The sequence below is a fragment of the Mauremys mutica genome, chromosome 4, assembly GCF_020497125.1.
Source record: "Mauremys mutica isolate MM-2020 ecotype Southern chromosome 4, ASM2049712v1, whole genome shotgun sequence".
NCBI classification, from domain to species: Eukaryota; Metazoa; Chordata; order Testudines; family Geoemydidae; genus Mauremys; species Mauremys mutica.
Genome location: NC_059075.1, coordinates 30,443,852 through 30,455,413, shown reverse-complemented (window position 1 = coordinate 30,455,413; position 11,562 = coordinate 30,443,852). Strand labels below are relative to the sequence as shown.

General features: G+C 42.2%; 1 protein-coding gene across 2 annotated transcripts; it reads right to left on the bottom strand.

Annotated features, from left to right (window-relative positions):
• Nucleotides 1–594: 594 nt before the first annotated feature.
• Nucleotides 595–11,483, bottom strand: NDUFB1 (NADH:ubiquinone oxidoreductase subunit B1). Of its 2 annotated transcripts, none has more exons than XM_045014362.1 (3): nt 11,301–11,483; nt 5,499–5,643; nt 595–690 (listed from the first exon to the last, which is right to left on the bottom strand). In XM_045014362.1, exons 2-3 carry the CDS (start codon nt 5,636–5,638, stop codon nt 654–656), a joined length of 177 nt encoding a protein of 58 aa, XP_044870297.1. In that variant the 5' UTR covers nt 5,639–5,643; nt 11,301–11,483; the 3' UTR covers nt 595–653. The 2 variants fall into 2 exon arrangements, with proteins under 2 accessions (XP_044870297.1, XP_044870298.1); XM_045014363.1 differs by lacking the exon at nt 11,301–11,483 and adding an exon at nt 10,949–11,175.
• Nucleotides 11,484–11,562: the final 79 nt, after the last annotated feature.

The window sequence follows — 11,562 nt, the reverse complement described above, 5'->3', positions numbered from 1 at the left end:
GGCAAACACCTAGCTATGCCTAGAATTTGCAACCTGCCATAGCACAAAAGCACCTGTGCCCAAGCGATGGCTGCACCCTCTGAACTGCTCAGAATACCTACACGAGAACAATAAGGTAGAGGACCAATAGGTCTCTCTACTTTATAATGATTTAGGCAAGCACACACACTTTGTTATAACTAAACCAGTAGGTTTTTTTTAAAAGGCAAATTAATTTCCATTTCACTGTTAATGCTTTTTTTTCCCCCCTCATTTTACTCAATTAAAATACGAAGAGACCTGTCCTAGCCTTGGAGGGTTTTTTTGTTCATTTGTTTTAAATGTGAGTGCTTTTTACATAGTTTTTCTGCTTATTGTGTATGTTTTTTCCTTAGAAGCAAGACTTTTTAGAAAAAACATTTCTGAACAGGATATTTATTAGTCATATGATTAAATTGTCCTTCAAAATGGAAATGGAGAACAGGGAATTAAATTAGCAGAGCTAAACTACACTTTTCAGTGGCTTTATTTTTTTTTTAATACTAGGAATAAAGTGTATCAAGTGTAAAAACATGGTTCCTGTTCCACAGATGACACAGTAACAAAGACAACATCCACTTGTTATACATGCTAATTTAATTACATGGAAGCATTTCCCATTTCACAGACAGCCTTTATTTCCAGGTAACTTCTTCACCGGGTTTCAATTCCCTGTGTGGAGGGGGAAAAAATGAAGATAGTAAAATTAGGTAGTGCACAGAACTTTTGCAGACTGTAATCTACATTACTGTTCATAGATTTAAGTTAGTGTTTCACTAGCTTAATTGTGAAGTATTTTGTAACAGATCTTGATTTCTATATTAACTTTTAAGAATAATTAATATCCTTGACTGCCCTTGTAACTGTTAATCAAAAACTTTATCATTTGAACAACTGGTCTTCTCCTTCCTTCCTCTCTTCTTAAAGGTTAGGATCGCTTTTTTCTGTGTACTTTCCTTATGATACTCTTGACTCCCTTCGACATTAGGCCCCCCCTCAATGAGTGCTGTGGAGAAGATCCTGCAGCAGCATATCTCTACTGACTAAAATGGGACTTCATGGCAGGGTCCACTCACATTGGAGTTGAGCTCACTGGACAACCGTGGCCTTAGTTATCAAGTGTGGCTAATGAGGGCTTGAAGTAGACACTTTAGGAGCATGACAAAGACACCCATAAAATAGTTGTTCAGTTGCTTTCTAGCAACTCGTCTAAGGTGCATCTTCAGCACTCCCTGCCCCTTTTAGTATGAAAGCAAATGATGGAATTAGGAGCCAATCCCTTATGTATGTGTTGTTCCCAACAAAGTCAGTGGGACTTCAGTACCAAGCAAATTAGTTGAAACTATAGTAAAGAACAGAATTATTGGGAAAGAATCAATACAGCTTTTGTAAAAGGAAATCATGCCTCACCAATCTATTAGAATTCTTTGAGGATGTCAACAAGCACATGGACAAGGGTGATCCAGTTGAGTACTTGGACTTTAAGAAAGCCTTGGACAAGGACCCAAACCAAAGGCTCTTAAGCAAAGTCAGCAGTCATGGGACAAAGTGAAGGTTCTCTCATGGATCAGTAATTGAATAAAAGATAGGAAACAAAGGGTACGCATAAGTGGTCAGTTTTCACAATGGAGAAAGATAAAAAGCAGGATCCCTGAAGGATTTGTACTGGGACCAGTGTTCCCTCTAATTTTTTATGTCCATGCGTGGAATGAATTTTGTTATGTGCACCAATATGGGGGTGGTGTGTGACATCACCTTCATATTAGTGCTAACAAAATTCATGCGGTGAGCGTGGGACCAAAGGGTTCGAAGTGTGGGAGAGGGCTCAGGGCTGGGGCAGAGGGTTGGGGTGCAGGGAGGGTGAGGGCTCTGGCTGGGGATGTGGGCTCTGGGGTGGGGGCAGTGATGATGTGTTCGGGGTGCAGGAGGGGGCTCAGGGCTGGGGCAGAGGGTTGGGGTATGGGGGGGGGATCTGGCTGGGGGTGTGTGCTCTGGGGTGGGACTGGGGATGAGCGGTGCAGGAGGGGTTCAAGGGCTGGGCCGTGGGCGGGGCTCCTTTCCCCGGCAGGGCTGCACCGGGTCGTGGGAGGGACTCCTCTCCCTGCCTGTCTGCGCAGCCCTTGAGAGACTGCTGCATGGCCGCACAGCTTACAGGGACCATAGACTGGGACCTGTGCTGTTCAACATATTCATACATGATCTGGAAAAGGGGATGAACGGTAAGGTGGCAAAATTTGCAGATGACACAAAATTACTCAAGATTGTAGTCAGCTTTGGACTTATCTAATAGTGACAAATGGATCTCTGTCACTGGGGAACAAAATGGCAGATGAAATTCAGTATTAACTGCAAAGTAGGGCTGTCAATTGCAGTTAACTCATGCAATTAACTCAAAAAATATTATTGTGATTAAAAAATTAATACCGATTAAGCGCAGTTTTAATTGCGCTGCTAAACAATAGAATACCAGTTGAAATGTATTAAATATTTTTGATGTTTTCTATATTTCATATATATTGTATGTGTTGTAATTGAAATCAAAGTGAATATTATTTTTATTACAAATATTTGCACTGTAAAAATGATAAAAGAAATAGTATTTTTTCAATTCACCTCATACAAGTACTGTAGTGCAATCTCTGTCATGGAAGTGCAACTTACAAATGTAGATTTCTTTTTTTGTTACATAACTGCACTCAAAAACAAAGCAATGTAAAACTTCAGAGCCTACAAGTCCATTCTGTCCTACTTCTTGTTCAGCCAATCGCTAAGACAAACAAGTTTGTTTACATTTATGAGAGAGAGAATGCTGCCTCTTCTTATTTACAATGTCACCAGAAAGTGAGAAGAGGCATTTGCATGGCACTTTCGTAGCCAACACTGCAAGGTATTTACTTGCCAGATATGCTAAACATTTGTATGCCCCTTCATGCTTCGGCCACCATTGCAGAGGACATGCTGATGACACTCATAAAAAAATAATGCGTTAATTAAATTTGTGATTGACCTTTGGGGAGATTTGTATCTCCCCTGCTCTGTTTTACCCACATTGTGCCATATATTTCATTTTATAGGAGTCTCGGATGATGACCCAGCCCCAGACATGCCAAACCCGTGGGGGAAAAAAACAAAACAAAACCAAACAAAAAACCAAACACACACACACAGCAATTGGGCTTGTTTTTTGCTTAATTGGCTTAAGAGTTCCTTGTTGGCTAGTTTTTAGCTTGTAGCTTGTTGATTTTTTTTTTTTTTGATCGACTCCTGGCAAGCAGGGGCAAGCAGCGGGGGGGGGGGGGGGGAGGAAGGGAAGAGTCAGGGGTGCACAGCAGGCCCAGTCCCAGACTGCACGCTGGGGGATCTAGTCACATAGAGTGTTGGGGTTCTTAGGGACTGGCTTGTTTTGGCCTCGATTTGAGAGGAGATTAGCTTGATTTTTGGCTTATTGTGAAAAACAGGTGCTTATTTACCGTGCGAAATTTGGCAACTGTGCCCAGCACATGTTGTTCATTTTAATAACACTTTCACAGCAGAGCTGACAAAACGCAAAGAAGGTACCAATGTGAGATTTCTAAAGATAGTTACAGCACTCGACCCAAGGTATAAGAATCTGAAATGCCTTCCAAAATTTGAGATGGACAAAGTGTGGAGCATGCTTTCAGAAGTCTTAAAAGAGCAACACTCCGATGTGGAAACTACAGAACCCGAACCACCAAAAAGAAAAATCCAACTTCTGCTGGTGTTATCCGACTCAGATATTGAAAATGAACATGCATCGGTCTGCACTGCTTTGGAGAGATATTGAGCAGAACCAGCATGGATACATATCCTCTGGAATGGTGGTTGAAGCATGAAGGGACATATGAATCTTTAGCGCATCTGACACGTAAATATCTTGCAACACCGGCTACAACAGTGCCATGAGAATGTCTGTTCTCACTTTCAGGTGATATTGTAAACAAGAAGCGGGCAGCATTATCACCTTCAAATGTAAACAATCTTGTTTGTCTGAGCAATTGGCTGAACAAGAAGTAGTACTGAGGGGATCTGCAGGCTCAAAAATTGTAGATTGTCTTATTTTTAATTTTTTTTTTTATACATACTTCTACATTTGTAAGTTCAACTTTCATGATACAGAGATTGCACTACAGTACCTGTATTAAGTGAATTGAAAAATACTATTTTTTTTACAGTGCAAATATTTGTCATAAAAATATTACACTTTGTATTCTGTGTTGTAATTGAAATCAATATATTTGAAAATATAGAAAAACATTAAAAATATTTAACTAAGTGGTATTCTATTATTAACAGTGCGATTAATCGCACAATTAATTTTTTTAATCACTTGACAGCCCTACTGCAAAGTAATGCACTTTGGAAAATGCAAGTCCAACTAAACATACAAAGTGATGGGGTCTAAATTAGTTACCGCCACTAAAGATCATGGAATCATTGTGGATAGTTCTCTGAAAACATCTGCTCAATGTGCAGCAGTGGTCAAAAAAGCTAACAGAATGTTAGGAACCATTAGGAAAGGGATAGATAAGAAGACAGAAACTATCGTAATGCCACCATACAAATCCATGGTAGGCTCACACCATGAGTACTAAGTGTAGTTCTGACCACACTATCTCAAAAAAGATATATTAGAATTGGAAAAGGTATAGAGAAGGGCAACAAAATTGATTAAGGGTATGAAACAGCTTTCATACGAGGAGATGAAAAAGAGTGTGACTGTTAAATTTACAAAAGACAACTAAAGGGGGAGATGATAAAATGATTAATGGTCTACATAAAATGATTAATGGGGTGGAGAAAGTGAATAAGAAAGTGACATGCATCCAACGAAGTGGGTATTCACGCACGAAAGCTCATGCTCCAATACATCTGTAAGTCTATAAGGTGCCACAGGACTCTTTGCTGAATAAGGAAGTGTTATTTAACCCTTGACATAACACAACACAAGAACCATGGGTCACCCAATGAAATTAATAGGCAGCAGGTTTAAAACAAGCATAAGGAAGTATTTCTTCACACAATGAGGTCACCTTGTGGAACTCTTTGACAGAAAACGTTGCTCTGGGTGTCCCTAAACAACTAACTGCCAGAAGCTGGGACTGGAAAACAGGGGATGGATCATTGCCCTGTTCTGTTCATTCCCTCTGAACCATATGGCAGTGGCCACTGTCGTAAGACAGGATACTGGGCTAGATGGACCATTGGTCTGACCCAATATGGCCATTCTTATGACATTCACATGGGGAAGGATTGCAAGATTTCTTAACTCCAACTAATTTAAATGGCAGTTGAGAACAATGATCACCTCACTTGAGGTGCCAACATTTTGCAGGACAGGACCTATAGGGCAAAATCCTGCTTCCTTTGAAGTCAATATCAAAACTCACATCACTTCAATCGGAGCAGAATTAGGCCTTTCAGACAGATTATTTTGTTAAAAAGTTGTGTCATAAACTAACCTTTTAAACAACATGCTCTTGTTTCTGAAAGCTGTTAGTTTTTCATCATTCATTCTGTCCAGATAGCATCCAATAAAAAATCCCATGGGACACAAAATATGGACCCAGTAATCACGCACAGCTTGGACAAAATTCACCATGATTGCTAGAACGAAAAAAAAAATGGGGCAGGGGTCTGAGTAGACAAAAATCTGAACATAGAAATAACTGCATATACTTAGTACATATAACCTCCTGTACTCTATGCAATCATGAACATCTGAAGGACAGCACATATCTTAACAAGAGAAAAATGCTGCTCTTAGGTCCACACAGAATTCCTGGGAACAGCCAGATACTGGAATCTAGATTGAACTTGCAGTACTGACAGTAGAATTTTGCCCTAAGGGAATAGGAATGCAACCCAATTAATAAACTATTTCAAGGTGACCATAGGTTGAGTATTTGCATTTAAAATTATGGCAAAAGTCCCTCACTAGAAATCATCCTAATAGTGCACCATTTATGAGGAGTCTGCCTTGTTGTAAAATATAATACCTGTTCTCAACAAACATTTATAAAGCAGGAATTTTCATAGTATTCATCTATAAGTCTAGATGCAATTACTGTAAGGTGGGTGCACAACTGGTTGAAAGGCCATCCTCAAAGAGTAGTTATCAATGGTCCACTGTCAAACTGGGAAGACCTATCAGATGGTGACCTGAAGAGATCTGTCATTGGTTTGGTACTATTCAATATTTTCATTAATGACTTGAATGATTGAGCGGAGAGTATTCTTATAAAATTTGCATATGACGCCAAGCAGGGAGGGGCTGCAAGCACTTTGAAGAACAGGATTAGAATTCAAATGATCTTGATGCTTCGGAGAATTGGACTGAAATTAATAAAATGAAATTAAATAAAGACAACCGCAAATCTACACTTCGGAAAGAAAAATCATATACAAAATGGGGAATAAATGGCTAAGCAGCAGTACTGTAGAAGAGGATCTGGGGGTTTTAGTGGATCACAAATTGAATATGAGTCAACAATATGATGCTGTTTGAAAAAGGTGACTGTCACTCTGGTATACATTAACAGGGGTGTAAGACATGAAAAAATTGAAAGAACTGGGCATGCTAGGCTAGATTAACAAAGAAATTTAGGCGCTTAGAAAATCAACAGGATTCACAAAACCTGGGTTTGGCACCTAGGCTCCCTATACAAAGAAAGACTAAGAGCAGAGATAGGTGCCTAAGAATGGAATTCACAAAAGGCAGCATGCCAGGACGTTCTTTGCCTAATGTAGCCAACAGGAAGCATACCTCTCTCTCAGGCATACCCCTCTCTCAGAGCTAGGCACCTAAGTCTAGACTGCAGGAAGGTGTATCCCTCTGACTGGGATTCTCAGCTGCAAATGCTGTCTCGGAGATAGGTACCTATACCATTTTTGCAAGAAGATGGGGCGGGGGGGAGGAGAGGAACAGGGAAGGGACAGAATGAACGGAGGGAACAGAGGGTTATGAGAGGAGAAGCTCCCTCATAATCTTTAGCCCAATGGTCAGGTACTCACCTGGGACATGGAGACCCCAAGTTCAAGTCCCCACTTCACTTGAGGGAAATATGTGAATTGAACAGGGATCTGCCATCTCTTAATTGAGTGCCCTAGCTACTGGGCTCTGAGCTATTCTAATCCGAGGCTCCCTCAATCTTTTCTGTTGAAGCTATTCCACCGTGGCTAAATATTTTAAACAGTCATTGGAGCAGGGAAACTGGATTCTGGGAGCTTGTCAACACTTAAATTTTATAGCACTCTAACTTGCTGGCTCAAGGGTGTGAAAAATCACCCTCCTGAGCGCAGCAAGTCCAAGCACTTTAAAGTGCTAGTGTAGACAGGCTCTGAGCATGGGGAGCGCAATTAGCAGGAGTTCGCGCTTGACCACAGAAACCTGGTGGACTGAGAGCAATCAATGGGACACAATCATTCCGGGGTACAAAATATATCGGAAGGACAGAACAGGCCGTGCAGGGGGAGGAGTGGCACTATATGTTAAAGAAAGTGTAGATTCAAATGAAGTAAAAATCTTAAGCGAATCCACAGGTTCCATAGAGTCTCTATGGATAGAAATTTCATGCTCTAGTAAAAATATAACAGTAGGGATCTATTATCGACCACCTGACCAGGACAGTAATAGTGATGATGAAATGCTAAGGGAAATTAGAGAGGCTATCAAAATTAAGAACCCAATAATAGGGGGGGATTTCAATTATCCCCATATTGACTGGGAACATTTCACTTCAGGACAAAATGCCGAGATAAAATTTCTCGATACTTTAAATGACTGCTTCATGGAGCAGCTGGTACGGGAACCCACACGGGGAGAGGCGACTCTAGATTTAATCTTGAGTGGAGCGCAGGAGCTGGTCCAAGAGGTAACTATAGCAGGACCGCTTGGAAATAGTGACCATAATACAATAGCATTCAACATCCCTGTGAGGGGAAGAACATCTCAACTGCCCAACACTGTGGCCTTTAATTTCAAAAGGGGGAACTATACAAAAATGAGGGGGTTAGTTAGACAAAAGTTAAAAGGTACAGTGACTAAAGTGAAATCCCTGCAAGTTGCGTGGGCCCTTTTTAAAGACACCATAATAGAGGCCCAACTTCAATGTATACCCCAAATTAAGAAAAACAGTAAGAGAACTAAAAAAGAGCCACCGTGGCTTAACAACCATGTAAAAGAAGCAATGAGAGATAAAAAGACTTCCTTTAAAAAGTGGAAGTCAAATCCTAGTGAGGCAAATAGAAAGGAGCACAAACACTGCCAACTTAAGTGCAAGAGTGTAATAAGAAAAGCCAAAGAGGAGTTTGAAGAACGGCTAGCCAAAAACTCCAAAGGTAATAACAAAATGTTTTTTAAGTACATCAGAAGCAGGAAGCCTGCTAAACAACCAGTGGGGCCCCTTGATGATCAAAATTCAAAAGGAGCGCTTAAAGATGATAAAGTCATTGCGGAGAAACTAAATGGATTCTTTGCTTCAGTCTTCACGGCTGAAGATGTTAGGGAGATTCCCAAACCTGAGCTGGCTTTTGTAGGTGACAAATCTGAGGAACTGTCACAGATTGAAGTGTCACTAGAGGAGGTTTTGGAATTAATTGATAAACTCAACATTAACAAGTCACCGGGACCAGATGGCATTCACCCAAGAGTTCTGAAAGAACTCAAATGTGAAGTTGCGGAACTATTAACTAAGGTTTGTAACCTGTCCTTTAAATCGGCTTCGGTACCCAATGACTGGAAGTTAGCTAATGTAACGCCAATATTTAAAAAGGGCTCTAGGGGTGATCCCGGCAATTACAGACCGGTAAGTCTAACGTCGGTACCGGGCAAATTAGTTGAAACAATAGTAAAGAATAAAATTGTCAGACACATAGAAAAACATAAACTCTTGAGCAATAGTCAACATGGTTTCTGTAAAGGGAAATCGTGTCTTACTAATCTATTAGAGTTCTTTGAAGGGGACAACAAACATGTGGACAAGGGGATCCGGTGGACATAGTGTACTTAGATTTCCAGAAAGCCTTTGACAAGGTCCCTCACCAAAGGCTCTTACGTAAATTAAGCTGTCATGGGATAAAAGGAAAGGTCCTTTCATGGATTGAGAACTGGTTAATGGACAGGGAACAAAGGGTAGGAATTAATGGTAAATTCTCAGAATGGAGAGGGGTAACTAGTGGTGTTCCCCAAGGGTCAGTCCTAGGACCAATCCTATTCAATTTATTCATAAATGATCTGGAGAAAGGGGTAAACAGTGAGGTGGCAAAGTTTGCAGATGATACTAAACTACTCAAGATAGTTAAGACCAAAGCAGATTGTGAAGAACTTCAAAAAGATCTCACAAAACTAAGTGATTGGGCAACAAAATGGCAAATGAAATTTAATGTGGATAAATGTAAAGTAATGCACATTGGAAAAAATAACCCCAACTATACATACAACATGATGGGGGCTAATTTAGCTACAACGAGTCAGGAAAAAGATCTTGGAGTTATCGTGGATAGTTCTCTGAAGATGTCCACGCAGTGTGCAGAGGCGGTCAAAAAAGCAAACAGGATGTTAGGAATCATTAAAAAGGGGATAGAGAATAAGACTGAGAATATATTATTGCCCTTATATAAATCCATGGTACGCCCACATCTTGAATACTGTGTACAGATGTGGTCTCCTCACCTCAAAAAAGATATTCTAGCACTAGAAAAGGTTCAGAAAAGAGCAACTAAAATGATTAGGGGTTTAGAGAGGGTCCCATATGAGGAAAGATTAAAGAGGCTAGGACTCTTCAGTTTGGAAAAGAGAAGACTAAGGGGGGACATGATAGAGATATATAAAATCATGAGTGATGTTGAGAAAGTGGATAAGGAAAAGTTATTTACTTATTCCCATAATACAAGAACTAGGGGTCACCAAATGAAATTAATAGGCAACAGGTTTAAAACAAATAAAAGGAAGTTCTTCTTCACGCAGCGCACAGTCAACTTGTGGAACTCCTTACCTGAGGAGGTTGTGAAGGCTAGGACTATAACAATGTTTAAAAGGGGACTGGATAAATTCATGGTGGCTAAGTCCATAAATGGCTATTAGCCAGGATGGGTAAGAATGGTGTCCCTAGCCTCTGTTCGTCAGAGGATGGAGATGGATGGCAGGAGAGAGATCACTTGATCGTTGCCTTTTAGGTTCACTCCCTCAGGGGCACCTGGCATTGGCCACTGTCGGTAGACAGATACTGGGCTAGATGGACCTTTGGTCTGACCTGGTACGGCCTTTCTTATGTTCTTATGACCACACTCATACTTCAAAGTGCTGCCACAGGAGCATTTCCGTGGCAGCACTTTGAAGTTTCCAGTGTAGACATACCCTGGGTCTCCCCCCTCCCAGGTGAATACTCTAGCCAAAAGGCCACAAAGTCATTCTCATGCTTGCTCTCGCTCTCTCTCTGGTCCAATAATTCTTTCATTATTATCCACAGTGCAACAGTTTCAACATCGGGGGAAGTCAGAAAGAGGGCAGGGGGAGAACAGATAGAAAGTGCTTGCGTGAGAATGACTCTGTAGTGTGGTGGTTAGAGCACTCACCACAGAGGTAGAAGATCCATGATCCTGTCCCTCTGCTTCAGTGACATTTATTTATTCATACACAGTGGAACATCTTCAATCAGAGAGACTGACAGAGCCCCACAACAGAATATACCATACTCCAGTAGCTAGGAAGCTCACCTGAGACGTGGCAGATCCTGTTGACGTTCCTTCTCCCCTTCAGGCAGAGGGGGGAGTTGAACCAGTGGTCTCCCACCTCACAGATGAGTAACCTAACCACTGGGCTAAAAATTATGACAGCTCCTCCTCACCTCTGGCCATTGTGTGAACTTGTCTATAAGGCCCAACCCGGTAGATGAGGTCTGAACACACTTACCAGATCAGGCCCCACAAGCAAGTTAAGTGTTCCGCTGCCTAATTTATCCTGGTTTGTCCAGCACTCTGGAGCTTAGGCGTCCGCCACTCAACTTGTACAGCACCTAGCACAGGGCCCCGGCTGCTCCCAGTAGCATTACGGTGTAAGTACCACACGATCCGAGGACGAGAGTCATTCCACACGGGCCCAGTATTATTGCAGTAGCCCCCTCGCACATCGCACTAACAGCGACTGGCCTGGCCCACCCCACGCGCTGGAGCCGTGTTCTCAGCCAAGAAGGCGCCACGGCCAGCGACCAGCACGAGGCAAACGTGCAGCCCCCGAGGCCTCCTCACCCACAGGCCCCGCTCACCTGCCGCGCGCTGCCGGGCCTGGACCTGCTGCCGCCGGCGCCGAGCCCAAGGACAACTGGGGCTACTTAAGCTGCTGCTACTGGATAAGCCATCAGCCTGGCAGGACAGACCATTAGCTGCGAAGGGAGGGGGGATTAGCTTCACCCTGGGAGCGTTTATTTCAAAGTTCCACGCCGTCGCCCTTATGAGCCTCTATGGCCCGGCTCCCGTAACTAAAGCGGATGCGAGGCCCGAGTGTCCCGCTCCGTACTCCCCCGGGCT